Genomic DNA, 17,718 nt, shown 5'->3' on the forward strand with positions numbered 1-17,718 from the left:
TCAGTAAACACAAAAATGTGTCAGTAATCTGCATCTCCAAATTGCAGCTAAAACCAACACTTGTCTAGTATAGTGTAAGCAGATATCCATGCACATACAGGGCTACACAAGCATCTCAGCACTCCATCTTTATTTTCTCTAAGGGGATTTGGAGTTGGCTTGAGGGCGAGTGAAAAACGCGTCACAAACTCGAGCAGAGGCTCACACTCGTATTCACATTGCTTGTAACTCCTGACTCTGGATCGCCACGACGCCACCACCCTCTCTGTTTACACAGAGCCATGAACACAATGTGAACAGCAACAGATTTCCATCAGAGACATGCACAAGTGCTCGGTGCACATTGTGCAACATGAAACACACGGAGGATCGCAGAATTTCCCTGAGTCACCTGATGTAATGAGGGTTCACTGTGCGTCAACAGGACACAGGTGTTCTCACTGGTCAGATGATGCTGAAAAACAAACTCTTCTTTTTCCTTTCGCATTACCTCTCTACCTTCTGTCCCTCATTTCCTAAATGCTTTTTTTCCTTTCCTAGCCTTTCTCTTCATCTCTACTCCTCCCTTATTATCTTCTCCTCCTCTGTTGCTACTTATTTCCACCCCCCGCCTCTGTAACCAGATACCCTTTCATCCCTATGTGCTTCATTCCTTTTTCCTAAGTAGCTTTCTTGCCACTCCTCCTGTATTCCCTTTCTGTTTCAGTCATATCTAATATGTGGTCACTTTATGCCCTCTGCTTCTTGTCTCATTACCTCATTACCTGCTGGCATCTTTTCTTTCCTCCTTCTTCCCCCCTCCTTCTGTCCCTGTTGCTTTCAGTATCTCCATCCTTATCCTGTTTTGTGTTTTCTTTCCAAATGACTTTTCAAGCCCACTTTCTTTCTTCCTTGCTAGCTTCCTTTGTCCTCTTGTCGTGGTCATAGTTTGTCTACTTCCTTGCTTCCCATCTTACTTCTTCCACCATCCTTTTCTTCTTTTATCATCTCGTATTGCTTCATCTCATTCTTGTCTTTTGACTTACAGTACCTTCTTCTGACATCCTCTACTGTTATCTTCCTGGCTTGTCTCATTCCATCTGTCTCTACCTTGCTGCATTCTGCAACATCTTTTTTTCCTCCCAGCATTCACATGTCCTTCCAGTACCTTCTCTGTCCTGTCTCTCCTTCCCTCCTAATGATTTTTTCCATATACCTTACTATTTGGTTGTTCCCTGTCTCCTTTGTTCCTGACCATACTGGTTCCTCCTCCTCTCCTTTCTCTTTTCCCTCCCACAGTTCTGAGTAATTTCTTAATTCTCCTTTTTTCTATCATTTCTTGCCTTCCTTCTTCACACTTGAAATTCAGTTTAAAGGCTAATAGTTTCCTTTTTTTTTTTTTTGTAATGATCATTTTCTTTTCTTTGAGGGGTTATTGAAGATTTGTTTTGTTTTACTACTTGGAGGAAATAACATAAACTATATGGTAATACTATACAGTGCAATTATTTAAGCTCTGCTTTATCTCTTTTTGTTTCCAGCTTTCTTTCTTTGTCTATATCATGTTTTAGGGCCAAAGAACAAATCTGATACTGCTCTGTCAGGAACTATCCAGACCTGTCAAATCTTCTAGGACAAGAACAGGTCTGCTTAATATCCCCAGAGTCAAAACTAAACATGAAGACTCAGCATTCAGGGTTTTTTTCCTTCATATATTTGCAACAAAGTCTCAGATAAGTTCAAGTCTACAGCAGCTCAATCAAGTCTGAGGATTTTTCTATTTGCCTCTGCCTCTGATTAAATTTAATTTGGGTAAATTTGGTCTTATCATGTACTGCACTATAGCTGTGTTGTAACTTTATTTTCTTTCATAATGTTCATCTAATCCTATTTAGGTTATATTTAATCATATTTTACTCTTTTTAAAATCTATTTGTCCGGGTCTACTTTTCATCTTCATATCTTTCTTTTGTTTTGTTTTTATAAAGCTCTTTGTCTCACATGATGTCTAAAGGTGCTTCACATTAAGAAGCTTTGCCTTAACTTCTCAAGCCTCCTTCCCTTTTCCACCATTTATCCCTCTATTACTCCTTCCTTTGCTCCTATTGTGCTTTTCCTCTTTCCTCCCTCTCTGCCCGGTCTCCCTCCCGCTGAGCTGATAACAGAGGTAGTGTTCGCTTCTAGTTGTTGTTGTGAGGTTTCGTTTATGGGATGTGTGTGTGTGTGTGAGACTGAGATGAAGCAGAGTCACATGCCACTGTGTCTGGAGGCAGCGTCATGGAGAACTGCTATCACACATATCCCTTGTCTGTCCAAGGGGAATACTGTGTGTGTGTGTGTGTGTGTGTGTGTGTGTGTGTGTGTGTGTGTGTGTGTGTGTGTGTGTGTGTGTGTGTGTGTGTGTGTGTGTGTGTGTGTGTGTGTGTGTGTGTTAGGGCTGGGAAAGTCCCTGCTGTCCCCCTTTTTATATACTCTGTGACTGAGTCTCTGTTTGAGCCTACTTGTCTTTTAGCCTCGAACAGGCTGCTGTCTGCTGGAGCCTTGTTGTTATGACAAGCAGATATCCTCCATCTTCCACACCACCACCAAATCCATCGTTCGTTTTAAATTTTTAAACTTGATTGAACATGAATAGGCAACAAAGGTAAACACAGTAGACAAAAAACCCCAACGACACCCATCTTAAATACACTACACAACCTACTAATAGAAAAGAACGTAAATATGGGAGAGGAAGCAGCATTGTATCGTGCAGTGTTTTTCTGTGACAGAAGCACGTCACGAATCAGGCTTTGTTGTTTCTTAGAGTAACTGTTGTGTGGCAGTGTTCAGGTTTGGAATGTGGCAGTTGTGCCATTTCAAAGGAGGGTGCGTTCAACAGGTGTAGCATGCTGTAATGTGGCCAGACATGTTACTGGAATGCACTGATCGACGTTAAAGATCAAAAGAACAAGGGGGAGAGAACTTATACACTGAAAACCAGAAGTTATTTTATCTTTGAATACTGTCAACAAGCCCCATGAAAAGACTAAAACCAGTTCATTTTACCTTAAACGTCATTAAATGTATCGTGCATATTTAAGACCTTGTAAAGCTCCACTGTTGAAATTATTAAAAACTTATCAGTGAGCTACTCATCTGGACTAGATGGCCTTAAAAAATTATCTTTGACTTTTCATACATTTCTCATTAACTAAAACACAAAACAAACATTACCAGACTTCCATGTGAGATCAGAACAGGTTTAATTTCTTAATATGAAGCATTTCTAAATATTTAAGCATCTTCATTTTTTGGCAAATTGACGTCTGTTCATTTTAATAAATGATTTGGAAGGAAAGCCTTAAGAGATGAAGTCAAATATTATATATAAAGTCCCTTAGATCAATTTACACATAGTTAGGTCTGTAAATATTTTTGTAATGATAATTTTTTCCAATTTTGCTGAATGAGATGCAAAAAAAAAAAAGTTTTTTAAAAAGCTACTGCGTGAATTGTAAGGACATTAAAGGCATTTTTATACATTGCCTTGTCCCCTCATCTGATTTTCAGAGTATTCACTGTGGTGGTGTACAGAAGAAAAATGACAAAAACTGTTATTTTCCAAAACCTTATGGACCTTAGTTTATACAGGGAGTGCAGAATTATTAGGCAAATGAGTATTTTGTCCACATCATCCTCTTCATGCATGTTGTCTTACTCCAAGCTGTATAGGCTCGAAAGCCTACTACCAATTAAGCATATTAGGTGATGTGCATCTCTGTAATGAGAAGGGGTGTGGTCTAATGACATCAACACCCTATATCAGGTGTGCATAATTATTAGGCAACGTCCTTTCCTTTGGCAAAATGGGTCAAAAGAAGGACTTGACAGGCTCAGAAAAGTCAAAAATAGTGAGATATCTTGCAGAGGGATGCAGCAGTCTCAAAATTGCAAAGCTTCTGAAGCGTGATCATCGAACAATCAAGCGTTTCATTCAAAATAGTCAACAGGCTCGCAAGAAGCGTGTGGAAAAACCAAGGCGCAAAATAACTGCCCATGAACTGAGAAAAGTCAAGCGTGCAGCTGCCAAGATGCCACTTGCCACCAGTTTGGCCATATTTCAGAGCTGCAACATCACTGGAGTGCCCAAAAGCACAAGGTGTGCAATACTCAGAGACATGGCCAAGGTAAGAAAGGCTGAAAGACGACCACCACTGAACAAGACACACAAGCTGAAACGTCAAGACTGGGCCAAGAAATATCTCAGGACTGGTTTTTCTAAGGTTTTATGGACTGATGAAATGAGAGTGAGTCTTGATGGGCCAGATGGATGGGCCCGTGGCTGGATTGGTAAAGGGCAGAGAGCTCCAGTCCGACTCAGACGCCAGCAAGGTGGAGGTGGAGTACTGGTTTGGGCTGGTATCATCAAAGATGAGCTTGTGGGGCCTTTTCGGGTTGAGGATGGAGTCAAGCTCAACTCCCAGTCCTACTGCCAGTTTCTGGAAGACACCTTCTTCAAGCAGTGGTACAGGAAGAAGTCTGCATCCTTCAAGAAAAACATGATTTTCATGCAGGACAATGCTCCATCACACGCGTCCAAGTACTCCACAGCGTGGCTGGCAAGAAAGGGTATAAAAGAAGAAAAACTAATGACATGGCCTCCTTGTTCACCTGATCTGAACCCCATTGAGAACCTGTGGTCCATCATCAAATGTGAGATTTACAAGGAGGGAAAACAGTACACCTCTCTGAACAGTGTCTGGGAGGCTGTGGTTGCTGCTGCACGCAATGTTGATGGTGAACAGATCAAAACACTGACAGAATCCATGGATGGCAGGCTTTTGAGTGTCCTTGCAAAGAAAGGTGGCTATATTGGTCGCTGATTTGTTTTTGTTTTGTTTTTGAATGTCAGAAATGTATATTTGTGAATGTGGAGATGTTATATTGGTGTCACTGGTAGAAATAAATAATTGAAATGGGTATATATTTGTTTTTTGTTAAGTTGCCTAATAATTATGCACAGTAATAGTCACCTGCACACACAGATATCCCCCTAAAATAGCTAAAACTAAAAACAAACTAAAAACTACTTCCAAAAACATTCAGCTTTGATATTAATGAGTTTTTTGGGTTCATTGAGAACATGGTTGTTGTTCAATAATAAAATTATTCCTCAAAAATACAACTTGCCTAATAATTCTGCACTCCCTGTATAAAAGAAACATTTTTATTTTGTTTTTCTCAAAAAACAGTTTATAATATCATGTATTGCTACAAGTAATAATTTACATGTGTGTAAATACAATATAATGGTTTTACACATGTACATTATATGCAGTCACAGTATTGAAAGTACAGTGTAATCGTTAAACTGCATGGAGGATTTTTGACTGTGTCATAGAGACCAATTTAGCAATAATTCAGTGGCAATGAAAGCTAAGTTTCTAAGGAAGTGGGGGTTTTTCACAGTGTTTCACAGATGGCAGGTGTCCAGAAAGATTTGCATGTTTTTCTTTTAACCAAGTGCCAAGACACGTAAAAGTAAAAGAGGAAATGTGTAGAGAGTGAGTGTGAACATGGAAATAAAGAAATAACATAGATCTGGAGAGATCGTGACATGGTTTTGATGTGAAGAAGCTGCAGAGAATCATCTTACAAAGAAAAAAGCTGTTTGAGGTACAGAAACAATGATGAGCATGTGGTGCGACAGAGCGATCAACTCACTAATGAGAGCTCTCTCACACATGCATGCAGAGCTGAATATACACATCCAGGCAGACAAGCACAAAAAGTCACTAGTTCACAGGTAGAAACATAAAAAGCATCAAAACAGACAAACACACAACCTCCTTCTACACTTCCTCTTCACTGAACCTCACTTTCTTTATTTGTTTCTCTCCAGCTAATGGCTACATCAGTGCCAGGGCCTCCCCAGGCCTCCTCTCTGTATCCAATGGCAACAGCCTGGGGAAAGTAGTCTCGGCTAAGTCTCCACCTCCACCCAGCCCTCAGATGGTCAACAGCCGTAAGCCGGACCTGAGGGTCATCACCTCACAGAGTGGCAAGAGCCTCATGCAGCTGGTAAGGAGATCATGAGTGGAAGCAGCACTTCAGTTCAGAATTAGTCAAAATTATGCGATGAAGGCTTCAGGTGTTTTAATCTCTCAAGTGTAATACAGCCAGTCTCTCAATGATGAGTATCAGTAATCTTTCCTTTCTTTTTGTTACGGTGCCTTTTGATGAAGCCTATAATATATACAATAGGGGCCTCGTGGGTGAACCATTCATATTTTCTATCCTATTCAGTTTGCATTGATAGTCCAAACCTCCACAATGTTGAATGAGCAACTTGATGAATCTAGATTTTAAATGTAATACAAAAATGACATAAATGCTACAGTGGGAGATTTTTGTCAGGATCTTTGTGCAAGTCACTGTCCAGGAGGACCTCCTGTCTGCCTCCAGCAGTATGTGTCATATCATGAAAACATATTTCCACGACTGCTACTTCTCTTTAGCCACTTCCAGTTTGAGTCATGCAATGAAACTGCCAAACCATTTCATCTTTATTTCTGCTGCTGCACAACTTTGCGGGGACTCGCCATTGGCAGCTGAAGTAATAATTGTTTGGGTCACTTAAAAACGACAACTGACACAACCCAACTTTGAACATTTCTGAGTTCTGACAGCAGGAATTAGAAGTGTTTAAAACACTTTACCCTTAGATTCCTTTGTTCTAAATCGAACTATAAAGATGAGGAGTTACTTTATATGAAAACTCTGGTTATTAATTATTCCAGCGATGCGAACAACCTGTCCACATTCATCAGGCTGAAGAAAATAGTCTACAAGAAGATTGTGCAGGTGATGGACTCGGCAGTAGTCTGGAATAACTGAGAGGCTTAGAAGATGAAAATAAAAATGTTTTACGTGGTTCTCACATGTCACATGTGTGACATGTTCACAGATTCCTTTTTTGCTGTGGCCACTGTGCCTTTTAATGGCCAGAAAGTGAAATAATTTATGTAATTTAAAATATAATAATGTCTGCTCTCCTTCTCTAAATATGGTTCTAACTTTCTCACTATTACATAATTTCTATTACTACAGCCAGAAATCTGTAAACACAATAAAGCAACAATGTCCATCCATACATGGTGTACAGTCTCTAACAAGGCAGACAGACAGATCCACAGCTGACTTCTGGATCCAGTCTTTCTCCTTCACTTTTCAGTATCGTATTACCATGATATGCATCTCTATAATTATTCTCAAAGTAACCATAACATGTTCATATCTCTACACCAGTTAGATTTTATAGAAACTTAACAGCCCTTTGTTTTTTACTCTCCCCTCTTCCACCGGCCGTGCAGACTGAGGAAGAGCTGGAGTTGGTGAGTGAGGTGAATAGACTTTTAGAGTTTTAGGCTCATGGATGTGGTGTGTGATCTCACCGAGCATGAGTGTGACACGGTCAGCAAACGCATCACTTCAGGGTTGAATCAGTGACACTGGTGTTATGAGAAGAGTAGGCGTAAAGCCACTGGAGCATCAGAGCTACACACAGACGGTGGAGAAATCATCTGTTTGCTTCTTTTCCTGGATGAGTTTGACTGTAAGGGTTATGCTTCACTACAAGCTTCACCGCAAGATTTGTAAATGCCAGCAGAGTTTATGGCTTGATTAAAGTCATGAAAAGACTTGAACTTGTGACGTTTCAATCCTACAAGACTTGACTTGAACTTCAAGTTTGTCAGGGAAAGTCTCGGAACAATACACGATACAAGAAAGGCAGGCCCTGCATAACCACATACCTTGCATGCTTAATTCATTAGGCCCAAGGACTGAAAGGACTTTAATATTCCATTTATTTGACAGACATCATTTTCTTAAACGGAGAACTAAATGCATATTGATGGCTACAATACGACTAGACTGAAAAGCTTTTCATGAGATGCGCTCTCAATTATGCAGAACATAAAGTTTTAAAAGGCACTGTTTAATTATTTTAAACGTCTTTAGACTTTATTAACTACCAGCTTATCACGAGGCAGAGTTTGACCAGTGGGAAAAAAACAAACAAACAAAAAAAAAAAACGCTTAGGTGGAGTCAGATGAAAAGATGGATAACATTTCTATGTAATGCTATGTAAATATAAAGTTACATCCAAAAGCTGCTTAATGATAATCTCTATATCGCTTTCTAAGATGTGATATGAAGCTTCCATTTAGGTTGGCATTAAGACTGGAAACAGGTGGTATCAGCTAAGCTTAGCTGCACACTAGTGATAAACATCCCTAAAGCTGTGTTATAGAATTTATCGTGTATGTTTAATCTGTGCACAAACCATAAAAGTGTAAATCATCTTTTAACAGGAGGGTTTTTTAATATTTCTTAGCTAAAATAAGCTGCATAAAAACATGACAGGTTGTCCGTCTCCTTAAACAACTCTCTGCAAGACTGCAGATTAATGTGTATTTACCAAAGGTCGCAAGAGTATGGGGAAACATAACCTAAAATGAACTTAGTGTTTGATATAATTTTTTAAAAAGTTTATATGTAGTATAGAAGAAAAGCAATCGATTGAGCAATAGAGAAAATGCCAGATATAGCAACTATAATAAAAATGTAAATAAATAATGCATTTTAATATATTTATTTATTTATTATATTTTTTGATTTGGCTGAAGGTTCAATAATCACTCTTTATAAAAAAAAATTACAATTTCATGACAATTTTTTCATGGTTCATTCTTTAAAGGGTTAAATCTCAGTACTCTTTGTAAAATCTTAGCAAAACATTTGAGACCAGGTATTTTCTTTTACAAAGACTGTGCTTTTTATCCTTTGAATTGAAATATATTGAAAACAGTCTTGGTCTTTTAGCAGTTGCATTTTCACGATTTCCAGTTTTTGTTATTGATGGAGTATTATTGCGAATTATTGCGAAGGAAAACCTGAAAGCAAATTGAATTTTAAAATGTGTATATTTAAGGGACAGTTGAGCCTAGCCTAAAGTGACATTTGTGAAGCACAAATAGACTGTAGAGAGAAAACATCAAGGGAACCGGAGCAACCACCTGACTCTCTGCTGTGTGTGAAAGCTGCTCAGCATGTGCATGTTTGGTTTCATCCGAGTGTCGATGCTCTGAGGATCAGAGTGAGGAAAGCTCACAAAGTCTCCAACCTGGAACACAGATGGACGTGTTAGACTCAGATACGCTGACCTCTTCAGTCCACATACACACACACACACACACGCACACACACATGCATGTTGACAGGTTCACGGGTGTTTCCTTGCATAAATATACCAATACCCACCCCTCAGAGCAAACGCACACCTCACATTGTTTATTCATGCCTTGCATTCCTTTCTGTACACACAAACATGCACACACTAAATAAAAACACGTCCTTACACACATTCAGCCCCTCTCGTCTCTCTTCTGTCAGCCTTGTCGATGCATGCGTTCCTGTCAGCATGATTCTCCGGCACAGCGATGCCTCTCATAACACCTTCCACCGTGATGCTACATAACACAAGCACCCGGCCCTGGCGACAGCATTGCCGTGCCAACGCCACCTTGAGATGCGAGACATTTCTCATCTTGCACGCCGATGTTAAAGTGTCACAGAAAAGTTAAAACACCTCAGAGAGAACTGAGGTGCTTGGATTTTCTTGCTGGAAGCGGATATGCTTCTGGCTGTGGCGTGATGAATAATGAATCTTCCAATGCCCTGCACAGGCACAAGTGAAATCAACTAAATGTTTATTATATTAGATTTTAGTTATTAGGTTTTCTTTGCTTCTGTCTCTTAATAAAACCTCTAAAGTGTCAGTTAAACTCAGAGCTGGAAGTTAGAGTTGCTGCACTTGTACTTTGTAAAGCACAGAGTAGAATACAGGAGATAATGTGTCTGTTTTTATTTGAAATAGAAGTAGAGCAAGCTGTGGTTTTAGTAAAATTATTTAAGTAGTAGCTGACCTTGGGTACATTACAGTCTCTGCTTCCACTCTGCTGTACAGTGAAAAGCACATGCTAACCATTATCATTATTGCTGTTGAAAATGGATGAAGTCATGTGCCGTGAACCTCTACACTCAGTCCATATAAGGAGAAAAAGAGATGATTTGTTGTGGATCCAGACCAGGTTTTCTCACGGCATGGAGCCGCAACACTGGATCTATGAAACCATTCTGGCTAAAACATCCATCTGAGATTTATAACCAAACCCTCTCTTTCAAATACTGCGTGTCTTATCAGAGATTCCTCAACATGAAAAACATCAGAAGGATTTGGTTATGAATTTAACAGTGCAAGTGTTTTAGCATGGATTAACTACACTGTGCAGAGAGAGACTTGCAGATGTTTATACCAAGAGGAAATGTTGCATATGAAAATCAACTTGCTACTTGTCAGTAGCTCAATGCAGACTTTGTTTTTAGAACCACTTCTTCTACTTCACATGCCCCAATGTTCAGCTTCCTCTGTCCATCTCTCTGTGTTCCCAGAATGCTCAACGGCTAGGCGGCTCCCAGGTGGCACAGCCACTCACCACACCAGTGGTCTCCGTGGCAACACCCAGTCTCCTAGCGCCCTTCTCCGGCATGCAGACGGCCTACAACACTGGTGAGTTGTGGAAGGCAGCAAAACTTGGAAGTCTTGTAGTGTGATGCCACAAACCACTATGAATATTCACTTTGTTCATTGTGTGAGAGCTTCTGGAGTGATTCTACTTCAAAGGTCTCCATTAATATGGATTAGCGCTGATTAATATTGATGCACCCGAAAGTTGTATGATGTAAAACAATCCCCCTCACCCCTCCTCTCCGTCTCCTCTCTCTGCCTTTCTCCCTCTGCGTCTCCCCCTCCATCCCTTAATCTCAGAGTACCAGCTGACGAGCGCAGATCTCACAGCGCTCCAGACGTTCACGCCACCGGGGCTGGTGCCTGGCAACATGGCTGCTTGGCAACAGCAACAGCAACCAGCAGTCTCTCAGCAGCAACAACAGCAACAGCAGCAACAGCAACTGAGCTTGGCATCACTCAGCAACTTGGTGTAAGCTCCCTTTTCTTACTATAAAACACCGTTAATGAGATGAATCCATTAATCTTACAACCTTTAACCTTCTCCTTGAAATACCTGAGCAGTAAAACTTTTACAAGAGCCACACATGTCACATGATCCATTACACAAACCATAGCACATGCTCGTATACAAAGCTGTAACATCACCCAAGCTGCGGTTTATTCATCTTCGTGGTGACCTAGATACTTCCCCCTGCTCAGCTCCACCTCCCACTGCGGTCCCAGTCTTTAGCTTCTGGTTGCAAGGCTTTGCTTCTAGCTGCATTATGTGGCGCTCTAGATTTAAAACTTTAAAGGTGGACTCACTCTTGGACGTTCCCATTTTTCAAGTCTTCCTAATTTTCCAGCTAATAGGTTACTCTTAGAACAAAGTTTACCCTGAAGAATTTGAGCTACTTTGTAATTAAAAAATAAATCCCTGCAGCTGGTCTGAGTGCCCTCAGACCTTATATTTTGCTTTGCTGTAAAGCAAAAAAAGCCTGGAATCATCACTAGAATGATGGTCCGTCTTCTTACTTTAGTAGTTCCATGGTTCTTGGTGTCTTGATGGCTATCCGGTGATGGATACTTCTAATGCATCTGTGAAACCACAGACTGCCTTTGAAAAAAAACAAAACAAAAATAATGTGTATGTTGGTGCGTATTAACAGACACACTAGGCTCGATTTGCATTGCATGGTTAAATTGTGCTCTAAGGACGTTCTTATCTCCTTCAGATGACCAGATCTATAACGAGTCAGACGAACTTATGAATTCCAAACAAGCGAGGTCATTACAGAGCAGACACACACCATTAGTAGCTGAATCAAGCCATCATATTTTAACTGATTATACAGCACTCAAAAGCTACTTTGTAAACAGTTTTTTTTTCGCAGCTCAGTGCAGTGCAGGAAGCAGACAACTGATGAAGAAAAACAGCTCCTTAAAAAGTTTCTTAGGTTTAAAACAACTAACTTACTTTTGCAAACACAGCTACAAAGGTGGGTCCGTTCTTTGAGTTCAGTGTTTGTGTTTGGGAGTATGTTTCTTTATTATTGAGACATTCTTTGTAAGTCCTTCTAACCGAGGTTAGCTTCTTTTTTTTTTTTTTTTAACCTATCTTCCCTTTGTTGGTGCTTTGAAAGACCATGAAAACGATTTAAAAAGTGAAATGTCACCATATTATTTTTACACTTGCAGAACTGATGTGACCTTTACCTGAGTCTAATCAACTACATTTCTACTTTACAAATTAAGTTGGTACAACTAAGTCTTTATGTGACCATTCTGGGTTTGCTAGGTTAATGTGTGGGTGGGGGAGCAGCTTGTAACTGCCTCTTGTTTTGTCCTCCCTCCCCCCCTTTTTCTCCACAGCATGTGGGGTGCAGAGAAACAGAATGCGGAGATGGTTAACTGCATCTCCAATTTTGCTGCTAACCTGAGGTGAATGACATGATAGCATCTGGTGCTCTGCCACACTGTTTATCTGTCAAATTATTATACTCCCACAGTGAATTATGAGTCTATAATAACTTGACAGTTTGTGACCAAAATAACCAAAAGAAATACAAAATTGATGCAATTACATGACAAACACAATATCAGCCAGTCTTCTCTTTCCATTTGTATGTTTGATGTGATGCCTGTTGCTTTGCTCTCTCCGTGTATCACCGCTCGTTCACTTCTGCTGAGGCAAAAGCACCTTTTTTTTCCCCTCTCAGATTATCATTTGACTAGTCTGGTTCTAGGAGTTTTTATGCCACCTAAAGCTTAGATCTGAAGCTCTTTGGAAGTGTCATCAACAAAGAGGAAGAAGCTTCAGTGTGACAGCAGCAGCACCTTGCTATGTTCTTGAATGGAAGTAGTCTCTGGGTGCTGCTTTCAATTCCTAACACAAAACCAGCGCACAGCTCTGCGCCACCAGCATTGTTAGTGCATTAAAATTTTACTTTTCAGCCATTTAGCTGTCACTCTCAGCTGACAGTCAGACAGAAGATTGAACTGCTCAGGTACACGTTGGTCTGAATTTCCTACACTAGTGGGACTAAAAGAATAATTTAGAGCTCGACGGTATAGAATCACTGTCAAGTGCAGCTATTTCTTAAAAAAAAAAAAAAAAAAAAAAGACGTGTTTATTTCCAGTTGATATTTAATTCCCTGTAAAATACTCGTATACACACAGACAAGGGCATTAAAGTGCTGCTATCCTCTTGTTCAAAATGTATGCATCTCAATTAAACAGCGGCTTCGAATCTTGATCACAAAACAGATTAAAAATAAAACAAATAAGAGAAATGTGTTTTTTGTTGGGTTTTTTTTGTTTTTTTAAAGACACTTAGAATAATTCTAGCTGTCAGGAAAGAGATTGTTATTTGTTCCTCTGTCTGACAAGCTGAAAATCATCCAGGAAAATATGATAATGGGTTGTTTGTTAGTGTATACAACAGCTGTGACTCCAGGGGGTTGAGCATCTTTGAAAAAGCAGCATATAGTTAACAGTCACCACCAGCTCATATGCAGCAGAACTCTTCATATCGCCTTGTAAATGTTAACAAATGGCAGTCCAGATTGTATGAAATCCTTCTGCAAACAAATCAATTGAACCACTCGGAGATCCTGAAAAAGCAGCCAGCAGTGATTTCCTTGAGCGTTGGCTGTAATAATACAACAACTGTTTCTTATACCGACAGCAATATGGAGCATTTTTCATATCAAAAATATTCTTAACATACTAATGATTTTCAGGAATTTTGTAGGAAGATAAAAGCTCAAAGTTCAAGTATGTTCAAGTATTTGCACAAAGAAAAGAAACAGAAGGAGCAGGAAGTTTTACGTTTGAGCTCATGGAACTGCGGAAAGTTGGCGTTTTTGCTTTGCTCTATTCCTTAATTGTTTGATCGCCATGTTTCATCGCTTTTTGAGCTACTCTAACAAAGGATTTCTTTCATAATAAAATAACCAAGACATTCCTCAAAATACGAAAAAGCAGGATCTCCCATTTTCTGCATAATCATGCCGCCCAGATGCTGACTGTGGCAGAGTTTCAGCAACCTCAGGTGTGACACTGGAATTGACACCAGGCGGATTTACAGTGTTGTGTGTGGGTTCAGAATAACAGAATCATTGCCACTGAAAACAAGCAAGCACCACAGAAAATGTGGGATGCTTTCCCAGCTTGCCAAACTGTTCTCTCGGCAAAACGGAAAATCGTGCCTTCCTAAGGACAGCATGAGCAGACGTGGGCTCTTCTGCAGTCCAGACCGCTCTGCTTTGTTTCTGATTTCATCACACCGCAGCCTCACAGCGAGCAAACAAGCTCCTCCAATCAAATGGTGATTGACAGCTTGGCTGCGAGCCTCGCCTTCGCTGTCGGCCACACTTTTCCTCACCACAGGCTTCACAAGGAAATGATTCCTGTCAACTTACTCTCTCCATTTCCCTCGTTTTAATCATCCCTTCTTCCACTAGTTCTGTCATTCTGCTTATTTCCTGCTTTCCTGGTCAGGCTCAGTTAATTTGGTGTACACCTGTTGACTCTCATCTTCGCCCTGACTTCCTAATCTAAATGTTAATGTCACGGCTGCCCCTAAATCCCCTCGCTGCGCAGCCTTGCATTCAGCTTGTCTGTGTTTATGGAGAAGTGGTCTCGTCATACTGGTTTTGCAGGACATGTCGCCATGGTTTGTTTCCTCACTGAGTCGATGTGTTATCAGCAGACACAGCCTCCGGTTGGGACTTTCACAGGAAACAAACAGACCCACTTTCAGGGGTGGCTGTTTGCTAGTACACAAGTGATGTTTTAATGTACATAGCTACTAATCAATCAGTACGGAGCTTAAAAAAAATTATTGGTTTCTAACTCTCTTTTGTTTTTTTTGTGCCCAGCTTTTCTTTTTCGTTATACTTGTTTTCTAACTCGTAAACACAAACTGAAAAAATGGAAGAACTTTTGGAGACGGTGCACACTCTGATAAATTGCTAAGAGGACACACTGTTTGTTGGCAGGGCATGGTGTGTACATGCTGTCAGAGGCTGAGCAGTTAAACCTCCTGGTGGGAATCAGTATTTTCCCAAACCCTAGATTAGAAACCACGGGGGATTCATTTTACATCCCTCTACCTGTACAATAAAAATACAATTTTATTTCTATTAAGTGTGTGCCATGTGGGTAATTTGTTTATTTATCCATTACATTTATATAAGATGGTCACATGTTAGATTGTTAAATTGCAGAATTACTTTATGGGGCTCAGAAATCTTTATTTAGCAACAGCAAGCTGATTTTTGGCACCACGTGGACTCAACTTTAATAAGCAGACTTTAATAAACAGACTAATTAGTATGAATTTATTACAATTTCACAACTGATGCAGAGGCAAAAGAAAGTTAAAGAAGAATAGAATTTCAAAAATGACTTTGTAAGTATAAAGGTCTCTGCAAACTACACAGAAAATTAGTGGTATATTCCTTTAAGGAGAGTTTGTACTACAGATTGCCAATTTGCCTGATCCCATTTTAGGAAACTCAACCATTTCAGTTTTACTGAAAGTGACTGTAAAAGTGCTTTGCATGTGGATCACATTTTCTCAGCACAGGCTTAAGCACTTCTTGCTTTTCACGACTCTGCCTCTAACAACATCCCAGCCTGACCGAAGCAGCTGTTAAGGCCCTTTGTTTTTTGTCGTAAGCGTGTCTGGATTGACCATGACTAGTCTCCGTCCCACTGTCCCCCTGCTGTTTTAGCTTTTTAAAACTTGCTTGTCTCTTTTTCCACCTCCCTCCACAGCTTGGCTTCTCAGCCCAACTTGCTCTTTGGTAGGGAGGAGGGCCTCTGCTGGTATAGTACTCTTTACACTTAAGCCACACAGCTGCGGCATGCCGCTTTCCCAAAATATCTGCCTCACAAAGGAACCTTTTGGTACTTTAACTCCAAAACAGCAGTGGTTAGTAGTAAGAAAGAAACAAAAGTATCATGGCGTCAAGCAGATAATATTCCCTTTGTTTTTAATGTACCACCAAGATGGTTCAACTAAACTAATCTGACAAAGGAACTGCTTGCAATTACTAACTGAGGAGCTAAGATTCAGTAATGGACATCCTCAGCAGAACACCATTTAGAAAGCTGAACTCAAAAGTAATAGTCAAGAAACAGTCATGGCCAGCTACGCCAGTACCTGTTTATTCCTTCGTTCTGTACTTCAGTTTGTAAAATGTTTCTGTTAAGCCAAAGTAATACTGATAGCATCACTGTTACATCACCAGGGCTAATTTCTCAGTCCTGAAAAAGCTCCTGCTGAGCTGATGAGTAGGCCTACTCGTGATTAGTAAACTGATCTTGATCTGTAACACCCCTTAAAAAAATCAGCAGTATTAATAGACTAGTATTTCATTGATAGTGCACAGGTCAACAGTGTGATTGGAGTTAAAATTCTTGAAAACACGAACTTTTTTTTTTTTTTCTTCCCAATTCTCATCCTGAGAAAAGCAGAGCATTTTGGGAAACACGGCTGCAGCTCAACAAACCGCACTGTAACCAAGTGTCTGCTTCTGGCTGTGCTCACCGTGTTGTTAGTGCTCGGGGGGTAGCCTGCCGCTCTCGCCTTCATCACTGTCACTGGACTGTTGACTCAGCCGTTTTCACTCGCCATAGCAACGGCACCCCTGTGGCACCATCATCCATCTACCTGTACCGTCCCGAGCCACGACACGCAGGTTTGATGAAGTGGGTACGAGAGAGACGGCGTGAGCATCGTCCTACCAAGGGATTTGTGTGTGTGTGTGTGTAGGTGTGTGTGTAGGTGTGTTTGTAAGACAGTACGGGAGGGAAGGAGCATTTTTATGTAAGGCAGGAAGAGTGCACAACTTTAAGTGTGTGTCAGACAGAGGAAGACAGCGAGCACATTTGAGTGCCACGGACTCAGATCGCCTGGAGGAGTCCTATCTTAAATTCCCCTCTCAGTCTGCCAGTAATTGAGGGAATATTAGAGATACAGTGGTGCAGATGGCTCATGATATGACATATTAGAACACACCCAAGGGGCGAAACGCAGTAATTGGGAGCTTCAAATTCAGATCCACCATGTCAAGCTGGAGGAGAGGGAAAGATAGAACGAGCCCAATCCAAAAAATCATGTCGACGGCGTTAAAAGGAGCGAGCCACAGCGCAGCGTCAACAGTCGGTGTCAGCCACAGTGACAGGTTCGACTCAGCCTCCAGCCAGCGGAGGAGGGTGAGGTGGTGCTGATCAAAGAGTTTTGGCAGGTAGAAGCAGAGACGGTGACAAAGACGAAAGCTTTTTGGCATATAATTGTCCTGAGGATCTTAGGGCAGCGCAGTCAAGGAGTTAGGTGTGGATTGGTTCATTTGAAAACCTGTGAACATTTCACGTGTGAATCTAAATATTTTCTGTTTATCTGGAAAATACGTTTTATGCTGATCTAACTTACAAAACACCAAGTGAATACAATTTATCATATATAACAATAGAGCATAATTTACACTCTACTGTGACGCTCTTGGTTGGCGCTACTTGGAGGTTTAAGAGAACCGCTGATAGATTTGTAAACTAATAATAATCAAGTCAAATCAAATGTGACATAATGTTAAAATGTTCCAGGGGAAACGAATAGCACAAGAGAAATTTTGGTTTTAATGCTAAAAAAAAGTTATGGACAGCATGAAAAAA

General features: G+C 40.5%; 1 protein-coding gene across 13 annotated transcripts in view; it reads left to right on the forward strand.

Annotated features, from left to right (window-relative positions):
- mef2d (myocyte enhancer factor 2d) overlaps positions 1–17,718 on the forward strand; it is a 101,119-nt gene that overhangs the window by 76,975 nt on the left and 6,426 nt on the right. For 5 of the 13 annotated variants that reach the window (XM_040030573.1, XM_040030571.1, XM_040030576.1 and 2 more), the window contains exons 7-12: positions 5,864–6,042; positions 7,335–7,364; positions 10,478–10,595; positions 10,854–11,025; positions 12,408–12,476; positions 15,820–15,870. In XM_040030573.1, the coding sequence (XP_039886507.1) occupies positions 5,864–6,042; positions 7,335–7,364; positions 10,478–10,595; positions 10,854–11,025; positions 12,408–12,476; positions 15,820–15,870 (619 nt within the window). Of the gene's footprint in view, positions 1–5,863; positions 6,043–7,334; positions 7,365–10,477; positions 10,596–10,853; positions 11,026–12,407; positions 12,481–15,819; positions 15,871–17,718 lie in introns of those variants that run through there. The other 8 variants (XM_040030577.1, XM_040030578.1, XM_040030580.1 and 5 more) reach the window with 6 other exon arrangements.

Source organism: Simochromis diagramma, unplaced genomic scaffold, assembly GCF_900408965.1.
Source record: "Simochromis diagramma unplaced genomic scaffold, fSimDia1.1 OVJJ01000361.1, whole genome shotgun sequence".
Classification (NCBI taxonomy): domain Eukaryota; kingdom Metazoa; phylum Chordata; class Actinopteri; order Cichliformes; family Cichlidae; genus Simochromis; species Simochromis diagramma.